General features: G+C 35.5%; 1 protein-coding gene across 3 annotated transcripts in view; it reads right to left on the bottom strand.

The window, feature by feature from the left end:
* gpm6bb (glycoprotein M6Bb) overlaps positions 1 to 24,037 on the bottom strand; it is a 36,938-nt gene that overhangs the window by 4,693 nt on the left and 8,208 nt on the right. Inside the window, exons 1-7 of one of the 3 annotated variants that reach the window (XM_059500699.1) lie at positions 17,913 to 18,148; positions 8,956 to 9,142; positions 7,200 to 7,356; positions 4,998 to 5,166; positions 4,829 to 4,902; positions 4,678 to 4,743; positions 3,117 to 3,341 (exon numbers count right to left, since the gene is read on the bottom strand). In XM_059500699.1, the coding sequence (XP_059356682.1) occupies positions 3,261 to 3,341; positions 4,678 to 4,743; positions 4,829 to 4,902; positions 4,998 to 5,166; positions 7,200 to 7,356; positions 8,956 to 9,142; positions 17,913 to 17,961 (783 nt within the window). In that variant the 5' untranslated portion in view covers positions 17,962 to 18,148 and the 3' untranslated portion in view covers positions 3,117 to 3,260. Of the gene's footprint in view, positions 1 to 3,116; positions 3,342 to 4,677; positions 4,744 to 4,828; positions 4,903 to 4,997; positions 5,167 to 7,199; positions 7,357 to 8,955; positions 9,143 to 17,912; positions 18,152 to 24,037 lie in introns of those variants that run through there. The other 2 variants (XM_059500697.1, XM_059500698.1) reach the window with 2 other exon arrangements.

A 24,037-nucleotide genomic window follows, 5' to 3' on the forward strand; every position in this document is an offset into this window, starting at 1 on the left:
ATAATCGTGAAATCAAATCTTGAATCCAGGGGTTAAAGTGGAAAACAATCCTGAGCCTGAACTTTTTTTTGGGGGGGGGGGGGGGGGGGGGGGGGGTTTGGAGAGAAACTCCACAGACAGACTTAATTCAAATATTGAAGATAGTAACAAAAATACAGTAACAAGAGCTTGAAGTGCTTAAAAAAATGGTAAACAGACTGAGATAGACGTGAATCTCTTCAATGATTATGTTTGGCACCATTTATTTAAAAGTACTATGTCAAATAAACTTCTAAACAATAACAAGTGCTTAAATAATTAAGTGCTCAACGTGCTTAAAGAACTGAACTGCTAAACTGAAGATTAGAAGTGAAATCAAGGCTATTATCACTTTTTTTTCTGGGATGTAACTCGCATGTTGATTTGAAACCAACAGGCTAGTGAACGCTTTTTTAGTCTTCTGCCAGTTTTCTACACAGGGTGACCAGTGGCTGCGATATTCTGAATGACAAATCATTTTCTGCTATAAATGTGCACACACGTATTTTTTAATCGCAGACATGGTCAGTTATAGACAACGGTGTGTCAGCTAATAGTTGCTCCCGGCTATAGAGACCTGCACTCCCGCGGGAGTGCGGCGCGGGACAATATTTGACGGGTGAATGCGGACGCGGGCGGCAAGATATTATTGTGTGCGCGGGTTGAGGGAAAATAAAATTATTTGCGGGACTTCCGCAGAGTGTAAATATCTAACAAAATAAAGGAACTAGAAACAAATAGACCTTTATATATAATAAAATAATAGATTTTGCGGAATGGGAGGATGCGGATGATACCGTAGACAGCGATGCGTAATTCGATTACGAAATAGCGATATATTTAAATGTCAAATTGGATGGATTAGAAGCACACAGACCGGATGATGTCCTCCAGCGGTGGAAAAGACGAATTTCCGAGATTAAGCAAACACGCCATGTACCTTGCATTCCAGCTAGCGCACCATCGGAGAGGGCTTTCAGTATTTGCGGTGGCATACTGGAGCAGAGACGGATTAAACTGAAGCCCTCAACAGAGAACGACATGATATTCCTGCATGGGTACATTAAGTAGTCGTTTTTTTTAGTCAATTCAGTTTATTTTTATTTATTTATTTAGCTTAATATTTAAAATTGGTCTATTTTGTTATTGAGGAATAAGGATATTTTTTGTTAAATGTTTGAATGAATTGCTCAGGCCCCATAAGCTAGCCTACTTTTCCTTTGAAACTGAAATAAATCCAGGTTTATTATTATTATATAATTTATTAGGCTATATAGCCTTATTATTATAGGTATATATTTTTTGTTTACATTTCTTACTTTTTTTTTACTGTATTTATATGTTCTAAGTGCCTTGTTCATGTTCATACTTTTAATTAAACGCAAATAAAACTAAACATTTGTTTATTTTCCATTTATTTTTAAATTTATATTCAACAGGGGAGCAAGTGAAAAAATAAGAGTAGCAGGCAGAATATGCAATGTATTAAAAAAAAAAAAAAAGAAAAACTACTATACGTTTACCCGTGGGATTTTGCGGGCGGGAGCGGGACGAAACTTGATTGTTTGCGGCCGGGAGCGGGAGAAAATAACATATTTTTGCGGGAGCGGGACGGAAAAATCCCTCCCGCGCAGGTCTCTACTCCCGGCAACGTCGTGGTAAGTTTGAGTGCACGGGCAGCGGCTCTATGACCGGAGTCTGGTGCTGCTTTCCAGGCAGGTTTTAGCTCGCAAGTCACTATTTCAAACCACGACTAACGACTTTGTACCGTTCCAAGCAAGTCACGCCAAACCTTCTGAGCACAAGGACATTTAGCTAGATTATTAATTTTATTGCAACGTTACATTGTCCTAAAATCTATTTTTCAACGTGTACCACTTGCATAAACACTGCATCCGTAGGCGCTGTTGTTTCGCGTGCTGTGTGACGTCAGAACTCAGAGTACATCGATCTAGTACGAGTTCACGGGTGGGAAGTCACGGGTTTGACTGCCGTTCCAGTGCACTTTCACAGGTTTAAGGTTGGAAAAACACGGGTTACGGGTTGCCTGGAACGCGACATAAATCATAACGAGCAAGCACTTTCTTACCGCTGCTGGCATACAGTAGCTTCCTCGAGCAAATCATGCAGAAACAAGCCCCGGGCTCTCTCAGTTTCTTGCACCAACTGCCAAAAAGCGCCATTTATTTTTGAGTCCTTTATCTATTGCTAGGAGTCTAGGACATCATCCCAAGGCTTCATAAACTTACGCTCCATTTTTGTTTTCTCCGACAACGCTAACGTGACATTGACGTATGAGCGTCAATCATCCTGTGTTGCAAGGACACGCCCTTCTCTGCTTCTGATAGGCTTGTAACGTTAGTCAAAGCTGCGTTCCTCTCATATGATTGGTATAAGAAATAAATTGGCTCGAAAATATTAAACTGCATCTGCAGGCTCTCAAATATTATTATTTTTTTTTTTCCTCACGGCCACGCGCCGGAGATCCGGCACGGTGCCGGAATACTTTAAGCCCTGTGAATCGAATCCGGAGTTGAGTGAATTGTTATATTTGTAGTAATACAAAAAAAATTATACTTTTATCAATCAATAATGCATTAAATTGATCAAAAGTGACAGTAAAGAAAGACATTTATAATTTTGCAAAATATTTATCTTTCAAATAAATGCTGTTCTTCTGAACTTTATATTAATCTGTGAATCCTTAAAAATAAAATGTATCAGTTTCCACAAAAATATTCGTCAGCACCGCTGTGTTCAACATTGAGTATTTAGTATTGATAATTAATGAGTTGTTCTAATATGCATTTTTTTTGCATTTTTATGTATTTGTTTGTGTGTGCATATATATATATATATACACATTAGTCAGTATTATATCAGTCTTCAATATGTGTCTTTTTGCTTTGAATCGCATTTCCTGATCAATATTTGTTAACATCTTTATTGAGAAAATGAAAGGGAAAACACTTTTCTCTGTTACGCTGTGCATCTGTTCTTTAGCTTTAAAACTTTAGACAAAGACACTGTAGGAGAGGCTTTGTGTTAGGCTTCAAATGAATGTTTTCTAGTGGTTGTAGAAACAAGGCAAAGGCATGTTCAAGTGCTACATCTGTGTACAGTCCTATATTTACACATTACATGTCAAAGCAATCAAAGGTTTCTCTCGCTTGTTCTCGTTTCTATTATTTTAGTCCATATTGTCAGTGGCTGCTCATTCTAGGCACTTTCATGCAACTGCGTTAAAATTTAGTGCAGCAGTCCTCTCGACTCTTAAACTTCAAAACAGCAAAGTTATACGTGGTAGCCATCATGTAGATGAGCTGGTGGAAGAGAAAGCACAGAAATCAATGACGGAATAAAGAAAGTGCAGATGAAATCAGTCCTGAAATTCATTCGCTATCACTGTCCACACTGCAAGCGTCTGATGACAAAACACATACCTCTCTAAAATGACATTTTCAACAGAAATCCACTGGTACTAAAATTAACTTTGCACGGGTTTTAAGAATAGCAGAATCATATAAGTCTCACCACAAATGCATATACACGGTTTAGAAAAATTATTTAATTTTGCAGGACAAAGACCAGAAACATCAAGAGTTATTTAAATATATAAAATAGATAGTAAAATTACATTACAAATAAAATTTATAGTGAAAAGGACCCTATTTCTATATGTATATATATATATATATAATTTAATAAATTACAAAGAAATAATAGAAGGAAATAAACTGTACAAATTTTTTTGTGTGAAAAAATGTGATTTTAAGAAAATCACATGATTATGTAGTAAATAAAAATGCATCATAAATAAAACTTATAGTGAAAAGCAAGATATCTGTAACCAAAAAAACTTAATTAAATATTTAATCAATTAAACAATTACATTAAAATAAACATTAAAGTACATAACATATTTTGTGAAAAGCATGATATTTGTAATAATGTAAGATAAATATTTAACAAAATTAAAATAAACATTACAACTTAAATTTAAAGTGAAAAGCAAGAAATTTGAAAAAAAGACAACTATTAAATATAATCAAATAAATAAATCAAATTAAATTAAAATAAAATGTAAAAAGTTAAAGGCATAATATATATATATATAATTATTTAATAAATGTAAAAATTGTAACAAAATAACAAAATTAACATGCATAAACCAGATACATTTATAACGGATTAATTACAGTCTAAATGAGAAAATAATTCATTATTTTTTCAGTAATGCAAACAGGCCATGCATCAGCTGATGGTGTGACACGACACATCGGACGCTTGCAGTATTGACAGCTTTATTGATTATTATAGGACTGAACTAATCATGTTGTGTTCAATGTTGTGTTTCATAATGTTTCTTGTGTTTTTTGCAGATAGAATAAGACAAAATTTCCCTTCAGGTATCAGTAAAGTATTCTTTGAATGACGTCCCACTGGCTGATTTTTCATTCATTTACATGCATGCACTTGGCAGAACAAAATCAAGTCATCTCAGGTGGACTACTGGGACCTCATCGCAAAACTAACCATTAGATCAGGGGCTTAAAGCACATGGTTTGCAGTAGATGGTGCTGGGGATGAAGGGATAAAAAGAGGAGGAAGAGGAGCAAACACCCCATATATCTGAGCATAAAACAAACATCTGCTTACCAGAGCAATGACAGTCGCTCCGGCTCCAGCACAAGCCACGATATACAGATGATAAGACAGATAGAACTGCAACAGACCAACAACAGATCATTCATATTCACTGCTGGATGACAAATAAATCAGTAAGAGTCTGGATCATGTGTTTTCATACCTCGCTGGTGTTGCAAATATCACTCAGTGTTGAGCCGCAAGCTCTGCCTGGCGTTGCGCTCCAGGGAATAATACCTGCATCATCATCAAACCACATGAACAATCACACACTCAAATCCTCATCCAAACATCAGCAGAGTTTACAGTGAAGTCAAGGGGTGGATTCGTACCGTACTGCCGCACATCCACACAGATGCTGTCGATGGAGGACAGGTTGGCCGTCGGTGAGCGCATGGCAGCGCAGGTCGACCACATGTTGTAGAACAGAAACACAGGAACCGCTGAGAAGCCGAAAACCCCGAGCCAGGCGATTCCCAGGATGTACGTCAGGAACACGAACTGAGAAACAGAGTTGAACACAGAGTTTCAGTAATGCACCTCCAGATACAACATTTTTTTTATTTTGTATTATTATTATTTAAACATTATATATATATATATATATTTTTTTTTCTAATTTATTTTATATTTAGAGTATTTATTTTATATTATTTATATTTTTTATTGCATTTATTTTGTAATTTGACTACTTTAAATTATTTTCTAATTTATTTTGGTACAATATAATAATTATTTTAATAAAATTTAAATTATATGTGTGTGTATATATATATATATATATATATATTTAAAATTAATGTCATTTACCTTTTTATGTAATTTATTTTATTTTAATTACTTTGTCGTTTAAGTTTAACCATATTAAGTTTAAGAGAATCCACTATTAAAAGGCAAGTTTTTAAACAGTCAATGATTAATCATGCAAACATTTTCATGTTAAAACATTACGACTCAGACATTGATATAATTATTTGGTCCAAGTTGTTTCTATCATTTAATTATTTTATATATATATATATATATATATATATATATATATATATATATATTAGGGCTGTAGCTATCGAATATTTTAGTAATCGAGTATTCTACCAAACATTCCATTGATTAATCGAGTAATCGGATAAAATGTGTTTTTGCTTAATTAAAGTGCAATATTAATTATGCAAGAGAAAATAAGACTCCTGGGTCTCTTAAAATGAACAACTAAGTTTCCTTTTTTAGAAAAAAATATTTTTACTTTTTAAATGCATAGAATGCAATGCATACATCAAAAATAAACATTTAATTATTACCCATTGTTTCTCTGTCTGTGCTTGTACTGTGAACAATGACAAGAAAGTTGACAGATGAATTACGTGCGTTTAAGTGCCATTCAGTTGGGATTTTAAATAAAGCATTTTCTGAGATGCACATTAAACACATAAAACATTCATTTAATTTATCGACAATTAAGCAAACCTAACTTTCTGGTAAACAAAGGGGATTTACTATTAAAAATAAAACATGGAAGAAATGTTGTGTGAATAAACCTTAAAAACCATAATGTTTGATTTTTTTTAGTAGTAGGCTATGTACATTCTGCTGAACAATAGTCTTTAACCGGACTTTTATTTTGACGGGTTGACGTACCTTTACAGTTCTGTGTATGTGATGTGTCGAATCAAACGGTCAGATGCTCATGAAGTGACTGTCAGAGCAGTTCTGGAGATGTTGTTCATGTGTTCATGTCTTTATTTAGTGAGAGAGCAGACGCTGAAATCACCGGAGCGTCACGTGCGCTTTAGTGTGTGTTAATAAAGGAAGACGTGCTTCTGCTCCATTGATTAACACAGACACGCAGAACATGCAGGATTCATATTTAAATAGACTGTTCCGGCTTAATATTTACAGATATTAGTCCATATCGTGATTTGATGTAAGTGCAATGACCTATTTTTGATTAATTCATTCAAAATTTGGCAAATTCCGTGCCATTCCGCGTTTAACTGTAAATTCCGTTTTTATGACTGGATTCCGCAATTCCCTGCGCGTTTTCTGCATCGTGGGAATCACAGGGCCCTAGTTGTGGTATACCAGCTCTATCTTGTAATGGACACACGTCACGACGTTCTCTTTACGTTTGCCCACGTCCTCACATCAAAACACTGCTGACTCCTTGCAGTATGTGATCTCGGACGCAGCGCTTGTGTCTCCTTCCACTTTGTGGGTGACGTAAACGAGTTGTGTCACATAAAAAAAAAATCATTGCGATAGTACCAAACGTGAGATAAATGAAAAGAGGCTTCGAGGCAGAGGAATTTGCCTCGATCATTTTTTGTAATCGAGTTAATCGAGTAACTTTAGGAATCGTTTCAGCCCTAATATATATATATATTATATTAATTACTTATTTGCTTTCATTTTGAAATGTATTTTACTGTTATATGTAAAAAAGTAATTTATTTTTATATTTGTAATTTTTAGTTTCTATAATTATTTGTTCTGTAGTTGTTTTCTGTGTTTATATTACTGATCAGGAGGTCTGGTACCATGCCGCTGATGCAGCGTCCGCAGACGGTGGTCTTGAACTCGCTGTGCAGCTCTTTGACGGCGCTGGTGGTGTAAAACCCCTCGGCCAGCAGAATGATGCCGTACAGGAAGAAGAAGGAGGCGATGCCATATATGACGTACTGCATGAGCTGGACTCTGAGGAGGAGACGAGAAGAGTTCACAGATGTTACAGCTTGTGTGTTTTCAGTTTCTGTTCAGACCATCACGAGTGTTAGTGTGTGTGTGTGTGTGTGTGTGCAAGGTGATTCTACCATCGACCTCTGTCCTGCAGACTCAGCATCGTTTGAGAACATCTCATCACTGCATGTGACTTTAATCAGAGTCTCGAGATGGAGAACAGAACAAATGTGAAGCACTGAGAAATCATCGACAGATGTGAGCAAGACAAAACAACTGCCCAGAATTACTCGAAACAGGTGAGTCTTTTCATTTAAAGAGATGAATCTGGAGCTCAGGCAGATTAAATAAACTGTGAATCAGTGGATGCTGAATGATCAGGTAAACTTCAAGAAAACGCATTCAATTCAGTGCATGACGTCCTGGAGAATCTACTGAGACACTGGAGACGAAAATATCAAATGATTTACTGGGAATCTACATAAACAGCATCTAATGTCTTCACACGAGGATTTAATTAAAGTCATGTCTTTTCAGCATCTGTAAGAGCGTCTTCTGCTGACTCAAAGCATGCATTTACAATGATCGCACAGATGAAAACTGAAAAAAAAATGTCCTTGACATCCCCCCAGAAATATATATATTTATATAAATAAATAAAATATAATAAATAAAAACAGAATAAACTCTTAACTCTCTTTTTTTTATGGTTCTAAAATTTTTAACTTTCATGATAATTATTCACATTTCCCTCCAAACTCTCATTACTGTATAAAAAATCATCTATTGTCATAACTCAGTGGAAACTTAATGTAAGACTTAATGTAAGACTTAATGTGAACTTAATGTGTGTTGTATATTTATGAAAGGAACATTTAAAATATATACACAACCAGTCAAAAGTTTGGAATAAATAAAATTCTGTAAAGGTTTTAAAAGTCTCTTCTGTTCACTAAAGATAAAACAGTAAATTGTGAAATATTATTATAATCTAAAACAGCTGTTTTCTGTGTGAATCTGTGTTAAAGTGTAATTTATTTCTGTGATGCTCCGCTGTATTTTCAGCATCATTCCTCCAGTCTTCAGAGTCACATGATCTTCAGAAATCATGAAAATATGATGATTTACTGCTCAAGAAACATTTCTGATTATTATCAATGTTGAAAAATGTGATAAACATTCTTGGTAAATTAAATAAATGAATACTTTCAATAACCAAGGGCATATTAAATTGATCAAAAGTGACAATAAAGAAAGACATTTATAATTTTGCTAAATATTTATATTTCAAATAAATGCTGTTCTCCTGAACTTTCTGTTCATCTGTGAATCCTGAGAAATAAAACACATCACGGTTTCCACAAAAATATCGTGCAGCACGACTGTTTTCAGCATTGATAATAATCAGAAATGTTTCTCGAGCAGTAAATCATCATATTTTCATGATTTCTGAAGATCATGTGACTCTGAAGACTGGAGGAATGATGCTGAAAATACAGCGGAGCATCACAGAAATAAATTACAGTTTAACACAGATTCACACAGAAAACAGCTGTTTTAAATTGTAATATTATATCACAATTTTGACAGTGTTTTCCCGGATCCCTCCTCACTCACATGTCGGTCAGCATGGCGTGGTCTGCGGTGATCTTAGAGAAGTGGTTCTCCAGGATGGTGAGGGTTCCTGTCAGAGCGACGTGTCCACAGCCGCAGAAGAGCGCCACGCCGCAGAAGCAAAGGATGGTGGCCACCAGAGACGCGTACGGCACACCGCCCAGACATTTAATACAGCACTCGAAGCAACCTGCACACACACAAACACTCGTTACCAACACAGATTCACATTCCCATGCTTTTAACACTCTACACTACAGCGGTGTGATAAGTTACTTTTAAAAGTAATGCATTACAATATTGTCAGTAGCAGACACACTGGTTATTGGACAGAGTAGTGTGAGATATAAACATTTTTTGTTTTTATATCCTGAGATATAAACTTGCAATTCTGAGAAAAAAGTCACAATTGTGAGAATTCTGGGCTTCCATAAAGAATTATATAAATCACCCTAATAATTTTAGAATGATTTATTGTTTCTAAATATAGCTATTCTAGCAATCTGGTGAAAATTCATGTTTTTTTGTCATTTCACAATATATAATAACAGAAAAACTAAATACCATCTGTGTCAGTTTTTCCCATTTTTGTGCAACCTTACAATTACAGGAATAATTCACCCAAGACTGAAAATTGTCATTTACTGAAGCTCATATTATTCCAAACCTGTATGCTTTTGTTTTTCATGTTTTACATGATGAAGCTTAAAATTAAAGTCATAAGTGATAATCTTGAAAAATGGCATGTTTTCGTCACATAAAGACTCTTAGGAGTGCAAAAGACTTGCAATAAAATGCATGCTTAATATGATACTTTGATGATGCTTTTTGTTCTTGTGGTTACTATGAAATGTTGTAAATGCATGGTAAAGAGCTGCAGGAAGCGTTTGAAAAAAAAAAAAAAAAAAAAAAAAAAAATATATATATATATTACACTTGTTTTCCACAACAGAATAGGGAACAATCACAAAACAAGAGTCCGTAAAACTGAAAGAAAAAACTTTTTGGTGAATTTTTCCTTTAATAAATGTGCCATCATACTGTGAAGCTCCTAATTAAAAACAGTGTAAAGCCAAGAGTGTGAAAACAAAGACTAAAATAATGAACTGCGTGTGTGTGTGTGTGTGTGTGTGTGTGTGTGTGTGTGTGTGTGTGTGTGTGTTTGAAGATGTTAAATTAGCACTTAAAAAGTTCTGCTCCAGATCTCCAAATCAACAAACCAATAAAAAACATGCAAATGCTTTGGCTTTGGTTTGTTTATTAAAAATGCATGCATTCAAGAATGAAGACCATAAAAAAAAGACAAGAATAAAAGTGAGCTGTGAGTGTATGTCTGCCTTCTGTTATTCGCTCATAGCCTTATTTATAACAGTGTGATCAGTTCTGGATCATCCAAAAGGATAACTGATAATAACTGATAATGACTGATGAAGTGACTCACTTTTTTTGAGAAAGTAAAAATGCACAAAGTTTTCTGTGAGGGTTAGGCCATCCTTAAAAATATTCTTGTTTGCCGTAACCCGACCGACCCCGTCAATTTAGCACCGACTCAATAATTATTTTTATTTTGCTTTTAGTCCGACCGACTTGCCGATTGTATATTTGCGTTAAGACCGACCAATTATTTTTTTACTCTTCAAACAACTAATACAAACGCAATAAAATATTATTAATTATATTTAAGTAAGTATTGTAAATATATGAATTGCCTTGGCCTACATACAAATGAAGGCTATCTTCTTTAATTAAAAAAAAACCCGTGACGTCATCTGTATTCACACGGATGTCACACTGTGTCCTGTGCGTTCGCTTCGTCTCAGACTCTCACTCACTGTCAGAGTCAACGGCTTGCACTTGGTAATGATGGCTGCGGCTGCAGTAAACTACATGTTCGTGGTCACTGTTCAAAGTCATACGGGTTCGGGCACCATAATACATCTAAAACATTCATTAAAACAGCTCGACACCGCTTTAACTTGGCACGAAGTTCTGGAAAACTGTGCCCAGATCTTTTCCCATCCCTTCTCCTCTCTAGTCTAAAATCGTGACCGTGTCGACTGTCACTTTATGTTCGAAAATCTATTGCACGAATCAACCAACACACGTTTCGAAAACTAAAATAAGAAAATGATTTTAACGACCTTTTCTCTGAGGTTTTTTTTTTATTTTTTTGAACAGGCGTCACACAGCAACTGCAGCTTCGGACAAACACGCATAACAGCAAATAATACTTCTGCAATGTTTCTCTTTTTACAACAGAAATGTGAATTCAGACGGTATTCAGTCTCATACAGTTTCGGGCTTGAATCGCCTTGGGCTGTCAAAATATCTGAAAAGCTAAATTCACATTTTTTACTTAAATATGATCAAAATTCGAATACAATTTTAAATGCATAATTTCAGTTAGGGTGAAGAAAAGCTTTTTGCTTCTCTCCTGAGGCTCAAGATAGCGCATCGAGCAAAATATTACTGCATGTTTATTCAAAGCATTAGAATACATGACTGTGAAAAAAGAACATAATATTTAAAATAATGTTTATGAACCAATTATTATTAATCAAGTTGCTTAAAGAACTATAAACAAAAAAGGCTCATGTATGCATGCATTGTTAAATAAATAAAAAGGGCTGAAACCCAGTCACACAGAATACATTTTTTTCATTTAAAAACATGAGATGCAGTGGCATGGGGAACAAAAACCCAACATAAAGTCTCGAGATATTTTTAGAGAATTAAATTAATACATTAATTTTACATGTCTTTCTAAACATGCGGCTCTCTTGTGCGAGACGCGAGTCCAACGGTGTCCCTCTAGAAAATGTGCGAAATATGCGTTCTGTGTGAACGACTTGGTTTCAGTTTTGATGTAAACAAGATCTTCTCCACATTGATGTTCTCTCTCTTTTTTTTTTTTGTAGTGGCTTCAAACTGGATAGGCTAACATAACCTTATAATGCAATGCCACATACATCGTCATCGCATCTCGTGCGCCACTGATAAAGATCAAGTATACTTCGGCCGTCCGCACACAGTCTGCATTATGTCTTTTTCATCATCCACGTGCGGTCATTTTTTGAGACCGCGGACGGTGCGCGTACACGAGGTGAAAGATGAGAAAGCAGATACTGCGTGTCGAGCTCGTCCGCCTTTGAGAGTTGTGTAGACACAGCTGTGCGCGCGGCGAGATGGAATGGAACACGGACTGGGCTCATAAGGCAGCTTCCTTAATGCACACCTAAAATTGTGGATTTTTATTTTAAATTCGACCAATATTCGAAAAACGATTTTTTTGACAGCCCTAGAAAATTGCCTATGCGATTTGTTGTTGTTGTTGAAATTTAATCGTAAACACAGCCATGTTGAAGCCTGCAGTAAATGTTTTGCATTATGGCAGTCCACTCTGCTTATTTTAGTTTTTTTAAATATTGCACTCCTGTTTGTCATTGTGCACGTAACTTCACGCCAATATATCATCAGAAATATTGGTCTTTACTAGGGCTGGGACAACGCGTCGAGGTCATCGATGACGTCAACGCAAAAAATACGTCGACGCAAAATATGTGCATCGATTCGTCGACCTGTTTTTATTTCTCTAAAAAACGTTTGCAAAACGTTTACCTTATGTGCGCTGAATATACGCGATGGCCGGATCAACATTCTGTCCAACATTATATAACCAATCCAGGGGTTTTCTGCATTGATCTTTTTTTTCGGCGGCTGTCAAAGCCTTATTTGATCGGTGAGTGATGTAGAATAGAATGACTGCGGCGCCTGACAGGGCGCGTACGAGAGAGAGCCCCGGCTGCACGCGCGCAGTCTTCAAACAACACGAGCGCTTCTTGCTCTCACTCTCCCTTGTGCATATAAATCAAAATCATTAAACACGATAGAAAAAGGGCGAAACACCCAAGTTTCACGCGCGCTCGCGCACTCGCAGTCTTCAAACTACACGAGCGCTGTCTTGCTCTCTCTCTCTCTCTCTCTCTCTCGCTGTCTCTCTCTGTCTCGCTGTCTCTCTCTCTCTCTCTCTCTCGCTCTCTCTCTCTCTCCCTCGTGCATATTAACCAAAATCATTAGACACGATAGAAAAAGGGCGGAACACCAAAGTTTCACGTGGAGCATTCAGAGATTTTTTTTTTCTCCATGACAGGCTGCTGGCTCCCACTGTTAATTTTTTTTTTTTTTTGGAAAAGCACTCTCTGTATTAGCTTAAAGCCCTCAAGTTTACATTGGTTATTGTATTGTTTCAATTGCTCTAAACAAGTATTTTGGGTGAACTTTTTTATTGAATGCTAGACATCAAGTTGTTGTTATTTTCATCTGAAAGAAGAACTTTTTTTCAGTAAGCTAGGCCCTATGTGTTCAGTAAGCTTGTTTCAGTAAGCTATGTGTTTTCAAGGCTTCAAGGTTTTATTGAATGCTATCTCTATACAAGTGCAAACTAATGCATTCTTAGTCAGTCTTTTATTTTGTAATTTTAAGAGCAATAAACATATATTGCAATGTTAAGGAATTCATGTTTTTTTCATTCAGATATGTAAATCAACATGTATAAATTGTTAGTAGTCAATTAATGGGGAGATAATCGAAATCGAATCGGTCTGAAAATTAATCGCTAGATTAATCGATGCATCGAAAAATAATCGCTAGATTAATCGTTTAAAAAATAATCGTTTATCCCAGCCCTAGTCTTTACCAATATATTGAATCTTTACATTCCTCCTGCCTGTTGTCCGTGGATTTCCCCATATTTGGTGTTTTTTGCCGTATAAAACTTATTTAGACATGCAAAATCGATTTTACAATCGATTCAATGAACACTTGTCACTCAAATCAAACAGGATTTTTTCACAAAAGTGACAACCCAAGAAAGCGAAGTAAAAGGTCTCTCATTTGTAGGTTGCATTGATACGTAGCGGTGGATGCAAGTAAAACAGTACCTCATTTTTTTTTCTTCTCACCTGAAATTCATGCAATAAACATGTTTTTGACAAAGATTTAAATTTGTTTGTGGTCTATATAGCCTGCATCAAACTGAGGTTTGCAATGATGCGCCCGAAGGCACGGGTTGAAGACCCAGTCAGTGACGTCACGATATGCTAATTTGTTGAAATTCATATGTACGTCATCACATCACAAAAATGTACTTTTTTTTTTACATTGAAACTTGAAAAAAAAATATAGACCTTTTTTTTTGTTTAATTACTGTTACTGCAAACGAAAATATTTTTAAGGATGGCCTAAGGAGCTGGCATATATCGTGACAATTCTTTTTAATTAATCGAGAAAGGTGGACATCGTTATCGAGATTAAAATATGATTAATTGTGCAGCCCTAATGCCCAGCATGTTCTGTTCTCGCGCTAGACGTGCTGCATTCAGATTGGTGCGGGAGGTCAGGGTTTGCGGAAAATCATGCTATAAAGCAATTTAGAAATCGTGCACGCTCAAATTGTGATTTTATGATGATTTTGATTAATCACATAGCCCTAGTATATATCGTTTTTATTTCTATTTCTATTTTAGTTATTTTAGTATAGGCCTATAAAGTTAAACAGTTAAAGTGTTGCCTTAGCAAATAGCTGAAATAAACGTTTTATATTTTATTTAATTTAACTTCTATTTTATTTCAAGTAATTTTTTTTTTTTTTTAGGTTAAGTGAACTATAGTAACCCTGGTTCTGAAGAGGTCTTGTGAGATTCATCAATATAAAGACAGTATTTTTAAAAAGCCTGAAATAATGAGATGTGAGTCTACATGTGTACATTTATCAGTTTCATCCGGGGATAAAAAGCAGCAGTGCTCTGATTCAGGACCCAATTGTGCAGCGTCTGAATCCTGAACGTTCCTCAACTCGGAGGCCTTTTTCCCAGCACACAAAGGCAAATTAAAGCAGATATATTAAGCAGCAGAGAGAGGCCCTTTCAGAGCCCGTCTGCGTCCGACAGTTTGTGCCCAGCTTTTATGAGGCTCACCGGGGTGAAAGCTTTCTGTCCCAACTAGTGAATAGAGTTTCCATAGCAGCGAGTTAACCACAACCCAGTGAGTATTGCCCACAGAACAGTCTCTCACGACCCACAACACACACACACACACACACTCTAATGAAGCCACTTAAATGCTCCCATCTGAAAGAGAAACGCTCCTCTCTATTCCCAGACTTTCCACTAAACACTCAGGGAATACGTGATGTTTTGGTCAACTAAGAAAGGTCAGTTTTATCAAAGTCATCAGATGATTCATATCAGACGAATGAATCAATCTGGCAGTAGTGTAAAAATATCTTCACATTACAAATAAAACGGTCAAATTAAAATTATTTAATAAATAAGAATCTGAAATTGGAGTCTGAATTCTTAAAAGTATAGCTTGATAATCACAGTTGTTTTCAAAGTAAATGTACATTTATTTACATTGTTTATTTTGTAAATGATGCTATCTGTTATATAATTTGTATTTATTCATGATTCTTTAATTATAAATAATGTATTTTTTTTTAATATATAAAATATAGACACCCTAAAACGAGAGAGAAAATCAAACCTATTTTTATTACCATTATTTTGTATTTATTTTATATTTTTATTCTTTCTTTTTTTTCTTAATTTTTTTGTGTGTGACAATAAATCTAATTTAATTTCTCCCACTATTATATTTACATAAAATTTCTATACAATTACTTTAAATTATATATATATATATATTTTTTTTTATTATTATTATAATATTCTAATTTTTATTTAATTTTTATTTTTTTCAGTGACAATAAAGCCCATTTCTTCCTCCAGGATAATTACTTAAATGCATTAAAATCTCATTCAAATTACTTACATTTATTTGTGTATATTTACGTAAATATTTATAAAGAATATATATGGCGTAACTTTCAGGATAATTTAACGTTGTTATTTATTTATTCATTCAAAGTGACTTTTCATGTCAGTTAAGCGTGTTTCTTCCTCCAGGATCAATACTTTAATAAATAAATTCTAATTTCTGTAACGTTAAAGCATACATATTTTAAATATTTATGTTAAAAAAATGTATCTAAAATTCACAAATATTCTTTATAATTAAATATTTGTAGTAAATATTAAATATCTACTACATAACGTCCTAAGTGGCATAATGTTCTTGTATTGTCTATAGTAATGTGTGTTTTTAGAAGAGCTGATACTGTATTCAGTAAACTGAGCTTCTCTCCACAAACACTTAAATGCTGTCATTACACATCTCTGCTGATACACATCTCCCAAAAACACACCACATTCCCGAATCACGAGCCACATTTCACTCTTCCCAGCTCTCCATACCAGCTTACAGCTGTGATCACTCCTGATTCCTGACCACAGTCGTATTTCACTGCTGCCTTCAGACGTTCACTCCCTCACGTACTCGCCGAAATGTGCTCTGTTCTGAACCAGATCCTGTCTTTAAATGGCACAGGTTGTGCTCACTTTGTGTTGACGGCAGTGGAAAAACAAAGAGTGCTGATTGGGACTGAAGATCTCTGAGAGTTAAGAGGAGGACAGAGAGGAGAACAGGGAAAAGTGAGGAGACAGTAGACATAATAATAGTAGTGAAGAACCTTTCTGTTTCACAAAAGCTTCGTTGTGGTGAAAGAAGGTTGGTTCTGTAAAGAACCTTTGACTGAAAGGTTCTTTGTGGAACCAAAAAGGCAGTGAGGAACCATGTGAGCACCTTTATTTTTAAGAGTGAAGGACATGGAGGAGGAGCAGAAGTGGTTTAATAAACAGCTGCAGGGACTCAGAACTGCAAGTCAAAGCCCCAAACTTCAGCTTGCTCCAGAAGAGAGCAGAGAGCCAGAGCCGCAGTCAGAGGAGCTGCAGCACACAAAGAGCCCAGTGTGACGAGCACAAGGTCAGGACCCCACACTTCCGGACACATACAGCTCCAGAAATCACTTCACCCTCTGCCAACCTCCAGCTGATCAGAGAACCCAATATGAGACAAACCAGATGCTTTCTCACTGAATGACATGAAATGTGTTCATGCCATGGAAAAAAGTTGTGGTAAACAGAGGAAAGACTGAGAACAGGAGAAGAACGAACAGAGAAGGTCACAGCTACAGTATGCAAACGTCTGCCAGACACTCACTACAAGAAACTGGGACGTTCAGGAAAACCATTATTAAAACTGCAGAGTATGTATAATGTAGGGATGCAGAAAATAAAATAAAAACTTCTTCCTCAACGACAGAACAGAATGTCACTCCACAGAATAAAGAGTTGCTAGTTTACAAACATCTCTGAAGACTTGGACTTGTAATTCTAACAATGCATGTGAACCCAATATGGTTTAGTGCGATTATTAAAAAATATATATATTTATTGTAATTGTACTGTTGTTACATAAAATAATGATTATTATTGTTTATTATTATTATTATATAAATTAAAATTACAGTTCAATTGTATTATTGTTATATTTTTATTTGATTACTTTTTAATCATTTGATTCAATAACAATAATTATTTATATTATTATTATTAATTACACTTATAAATACATTTTAAAATTAGATTAAATAAAACTAAATATTAAGTATAATTACAATTAAATTTGTTTTCACAATTTTCCTGCAGGGTTTTTTTATTTTTATTTTTTTAATTTTTTTAAAAAAATTTTTATGAAAATGTGCTTAGTTTAATGGCCAGTAAAAAAATAAATATATATATATATATATATATATATAATGCCTTTTTTCTCAAGTCACTGGCAGGTGTAACAAAGTCAGATTTAGGCCCTGCTTAATGCATTAAATAACAGAAGAACAAAAACACTTTTTAACATGAAACAGAACCAGAGTTTAACACATAATGCACAATTTAAAAATCTAAATCTCGAGTTAATAACCAGCTCTAAAGGAACTCATGTGATGCAGTGAAACACAAGTGCAGTATTGACTTTCCCAATAATGAAGCTACTGTATGCACTACCTCGTTTCTCCTGACGCTCATCGTCAGTGTCGTCATAAAGAGTCTCCATGTTTCACGGATATCCAGAAGAAAATACTTCCTCCTTCAAACTCCTCTGCTTGTATTCCTTCGTTTTCTGACTGTGTTTCTCTCTTGCTCTGCTCTGTCTTCTTCACATCACTGTCTTACCCTGAACCCACACAGAAACTAGAGATGTTCCCAGTCACTGCTGCCCAAAAACAAGGACACAATCCCAGACCAACACACTGCTAGTGGAGGAGATGGAGGAGGAGACCCACACACTCCCATGTATATATTAACATATTAAAAAAACAGATGAGCCCCAAACCAGCCTTCCATCTGCTGCCTGACCCATGGGAACCCAATACATGCGAAGAAAAGGGGAGATTCCCTCTGGACAATGAAAGATGCAGAGAAAACTGAAAGCAGGGGCAGATGGAGGGAGAGAGAGGTAGAAGTGAGAATGAGATAAAGAACAAAAAAAGAAAGACCAAAAAAAAAAAGAAGAACTGAGAATTGCAACTTGACAGATTTTGTGGCTGGACTGATGCTACGTACTTCCGTAAAGTTTTGGGAATGTTGTTGGTTGTGCAAGACTGTTACTGAGCAATGTTTTCCAAGAAACCTTTTCACTATTCTTCATTAACTTGGCAAATGGTTTGAAAATTACTCATTATCATCTACACCAGTGTCTCCCAAACTGGGACTTGTGAGGGAACTGCAGGAGGTCTGTGAGTTGAAAATCAATTAAATTATAAAAAGTCAAATAAATAAATCCATGTTTAATAAAAGAAAAGCTTGTTTCCATCATGGAATAAAATAAAAAAGGCAACTGTGAGTGACTTTTCATCTCACAATTCTCACTTTTACTTTTTTTCTTTTCTTCTTTTTTTTAACATTGCTAATTATTCAAAAGAGTTGCAATTGTGAGATATACTCGTGATATTTTACTCCACTAAAAAATGATTTGAGAGATACAGAGAAAAAAAAACAGGACTGTGAGATATAAACAAAAAAAAACATTTTCCATAATTCTGGGTGGAAAAAAAAAACTATTTAAAATTTTGTAATTCTAACATCAAACAATTCAGTTTCTTTGTTAGAAATTGCAAATTGTGAGGAAAAAGGTCAGAATTGTGAGAAAAATGTCCAAATATTAAGAAAATATAAAGATCCCATGTCAGAAACAATCTCTTACTCGCTAAATACTTGATTTGTTTACCTGCACGACATGTGACTACAAACAAACCAACACTGAAGAACCGTGAACTAGCAAATGTGTTGTTAAACTTTTCAAATATCAGCTTAAAATATCTAGGACTTCAAAAATATTTCAGCTCAAAGGGTTTTGGCTGACAAAAGAAGTTTTGGAATCTCTGCTCCAAATAGTTGGGACATGATTCATGTGCGCTCGCTCATCTCACAGACAGTCACTGATGCAACTCAAAGCCAGCACTTTCTGAATCACAACATATTAGGCCAAAATTAGGAGCAATGAAACAAACTCGTGAATAGCTGTAGTATATGAGTATAAGCTGGTGGTGGGTTGTGAGGGGCTCAGCTCAGCTGATGGGGTCAAAGGGCCGCTGAATGCAGGAGGATGGCATTGTGTTCATCAACATGAGGTTGTGTTCACTCACCCGTGAGCTTCAGAGCTCTGTCTGACACATTCACCAGAAGCTTCTCATGAGCACCAGAGCCTGGTCTCTCTCTCTCACACACACACACACACACACACACACACACAGGCACCTCGCTCAGCTTCCCAAGGGCCGATAGAGAGCCGAGATTCCCACAAGCTGTCTGAAGGAAAGGGATAACTGCAGGAATGTGGATGAGAAAGGAAGACGGGGGATGTTTTATCATAGATCATGTGTCTCAATGTCTCATACCAGGTTTAATAAGCGACAATTAATTTACTGAAAGAAAATCGAGAGGCTTTTTAAACTACACAAGCTTTATGGACTAATACAAGCAAAACAAAACTCAAAAAAACTTTTTCAGTTCACTAGTTCATTTGAAATGGTCCTTCAGTGTTACTAATATTTACTCATTTAAATGATAAACATTCAAAGCATTTGTTTGATTGTGAGCTTAAAAAAATTCAGAAACTAAACGCCGCTGTGTTTTTGAGGAGACACACAACAGGTCTGCTGCGGCTTTAAGGATAACAAAAATGAGCAAAAACATATATTGTGTTTAAAATATAACTTAAAAAAAATAAACTTCAAATTGTTCAACTTATTTTGAGGATTTGAAGTAATATAAACACATAAGCTGCCATGACTTTAGCTCTTACCTGTAGTAAAAACTTACTGTAATGCAGTTTCTAATGGATGGCTAATGGATTTCATGTCTTTATAAACAAATCATTTTTTGCATGTTGCAACGCTGACCTACTTTCTTTTTAACAACAAACATTCATTCAACATCAGGTCACTGATTCAGAGCCACAGCCCAGATCCATTCATGTCAATCAATCTGTGAGTCTGTTGACCTGTTTCATGGGCCGAATCGATGACAGAACCACCATCAAGAGTGAATATAAAGAAATAAATCACAACATTTACTCCATCACACATCACGTCCAGAATCAGAAACCCTCAAAAGATCAGCAAATGTTTGTCACATTTATTAATAACACTTTACTTTTACATTAACTGTTGTTACGGCTTCACATTAGTCAATATGGCTCCTATTTTGTAAGTTGCTTTGAATTGAAACATCTGCTAAATGCATAAAGGTAAATGCAAATGTAAATATACATTTCTTTATACTCAAGAAACAGAAAAGGAGAATGTCCCAGCAGCTTTTTTCACACGACAAAAGTGGATTATATCTGTAATGGCAACCAAGGTCTAAAATAAGACTATTACAGTATTATCAGACTCACAAATCATGCCAATTTTTTTAAGAATGAGATGCAAGTGAGATTTGAAAACTACGGATGATACTATTATTATGCTTTTCTCATGCTTGACAGTATAAAACACTGTAGAAAAAAAGAGAAGCTCTATAATTCAATTGGTGTTACAAAGAAGAAAGAAAATCATATTACTTTGGAGTTACATAAAGTTGAGTGAATGGCAACAAAACTGCATTTTTAGGTAAAATATTCCTTTGATATCCTACATTGGCACTCAGATGACTGTGTTGGGGCGGGGTGGAATTCCCTCCAAAACCTAATTGGTAGCCTTCAACCCAAATGTTCCCCAGGACCTCTGAATCAGCAAATCTCTAATTGCATGTTTGTGTTGTTGGTTTTTAGTGCTCGGGGGGAACTGAGCTCTTCTGAGGTTGTTTAAAACCACAATTTGTCCTCTCATGTGACTTTACACCCGCTGGTTGGCACCTAATATAGAGAAAAAATGAAGCTTAGAAAAACATCAACCCAGATGTTCCTTGTAGAAACTGACCAGAAATCACAGTACTATCTGTATTCATCCTTGCAGAAAGCACATCAATGAAGAACTATATAAAACTGATAGTTATGACAGCAAATTCTGATTTAATGAGAAGTTGTTCATAAACACACCTGGTTATAAACTCATTATATGCTAAAGAAACAAATCGTTTATCTTTTGTCTTCTCCAGATGGACTGGAGTGCTGTGGATTATTGTGATGTTTTTATCAGACTCTCATTCTGACGGCACCCATTCACTGCAGAGCATCCATTGATGAGACACTGATGCAATGCTACATTTCTCCAAATCTGATGAAGAAAAAAACTCATCTACATCTTGAAGACCTGAGGATGAGCACATTTTCAGCGAATTTTCATTTTTGAGTGAACTGTTCCTTAAATCCACCAAGCTTTGTAAAAGCAATAGACCACTCAATAGTTAAAAACACCCCATAGCTATGGTAAAATCTCCAGTTATGTACTGTTTCAATGTAAATATGATCAGGGTGACGGATGATCATCACATGATCTTATTTTTTTGATGAACTACTTCTTTCATATGACCTTGGACTTCATTCCTTAGGGCCAATTTATTTCAAAAACCACATGAATGCTGATGTTTTGTGTGAAGGCTCTTTGTACCTAACAAAAATTAAAGACTATCTCCTTTTCTGATTTGTAAAAGGCAAGCTTTATGTCTGTACAAACCTGAAATGTTGTCTATTAATTCTCACATCTGAATCGATCGAGAATAGCCGACTTGTTGAACACTGAATCAATCCCAAGCGGCTGACAATGTCTCAACTCATTGAATATTCATGAGCATAAACAGCTGCCTTATTGAATGCGTTTTAAAGAGCGCTGAGCTGAATGGTGACTCTTTTATTCTGTGAGAGCGTTTTCACATCTCTTTGCATGACCATCGTGAGAACCCGATTTGTGTTTAAGCTGCCGTTGAACTTCGCTGGTTCGTCTCTTTAAATATGACTGCAGAGAACAGTTCAAATCCAATCTGTTATAAACACCATAACAGAGTTGACTAGATGATTATCATCTACCAATCTTAAAGTCCACTGTGTTCAGCTTTATCAATGTAATTTGGAACATAATGTATATTACACTGGAAAAAAAGTTGGTCAGTCATAAATTGCTAGGAAATTTCACAAATAATTAGAAAGACTGAAAGATTGGACCACACTGGCCGATAACAATTAATACTTATGTAACGCCAATGTAATCTGATTTTTTGGGGGGAGAACTATTCATTTAATACCATTAATTAACCTGAAAAGCAACAACTTTTAAGCTAAGAGTATCTATTTGTAAACATTTTCTTTCATCATTGTACAACGTCTATAACTTAATGCTATTACAAACATACTGATTTCGCCTCAGCAATGTGTTTACAAACTGCTCACACAAATCTGGTGTGTAAATTAAGTAAATGAATGGTTGCTATTAAACTGCAAATGCCTGTGGTTGCTGAAGCCAACAGAGAATGCATATGACAGCTGGGTTTAACCAGGACTGGACACAATTTATGAATCATCTGCACGTCAAAAACACTTTATGCAGAAATCAGCAGAAGAACTTTCCCACCAATTCCAACTTTCCAACCATATATGTGGTTGCACATATATCAACCACATATGACACATAATATGAGTCTCTTAGGTTAAAGGACCAATTCTGCATTGCATATATTCAGCATGATCTGTATATGGATTAAGTTTCAGGTTAAAAGTATAGGCTTTTATAAACAATTTCAATATAATCATCCATTGTAATGATCCACTTCAATTTACTAGTTCATTTGTAATGGTCCTGCAGTGTTGTCTCGTGAGAGGTGACTATAATTATAAAAGACTTAAGAAAAACTATGTTTATAGCAGTCTGAGATGCACTATAGCATGTTGCACCACATGATATGTTAACTTCCAGAAAGCATTTTCATGTGAACAATGATATACTACCCTAACTACCCTATGTCCAATTCCCAAATCTGCCTATATGCTGTTAACTCACACGCTATTGAATTACATGCAGCTGTCCTATCGTGTGAAGGGAAGCTCAGGAATCTTGGGATACGGTCATTTGTTTGGCCCACATGCTCTTTACACATAACAGCCTAATTTAATGCCACGGTTGAGGAAGATCCTGAACATTCAGGCTTTAAAGTAGGGATGGGACGATAACCGGTTTTATTGATAACCGTGATAAAATGTGCTGAAGGTTAGTAATATCGTTTAAAAATGAATTATCATTAAAACCGTGTTTGATTATCGCGGTTTTAATAACTCACTATTAAATCATGTCCAGCCAGCAACAGTCTGACGCAAGCGCAGCGCACAATGTTTTTTTTGTTTTTTTTTCGAGAAGGAATGGCGAAAGTCAGTGACTTTTCTATGCTTTTCTATGCTTCTACACTTTTCATTGTAAGGAAGGAAATGCCACAGAATTTAATCTTTCTTTAAATTAAGTGCATAGAGTTGCTTGTTTTATTAGTTGTTTGTTGATTATTAAATATAAAACTTGCTGAAATGTTTTCAGTGTGAGCATCAACTATTTTTGAACACTTTCATCTCGTTTCAACAAAACCGTGATAATATTGATAATCGTGATAATTTTAGTCACTATAATCGTGATATAAAATTTTCATACCGTCCCATCCCTACTTTAAAGTAATGCAGGAATTAAAGGAATGCATCCTCTGCAATGAAT

This window comes from Carassius carassius, chromosome 19 (assembly GCF_963082965.1).
Source record: "Carassius carassius chromosome 19, fCarCar2.1, whole genome shotgun sequence".
Lineage (NCBI taxonomy): Eukaryota > Metazoa > Chordata > Actinopteri > Cypriniformes > Cyprinidae > Carassius > Carassius carassius.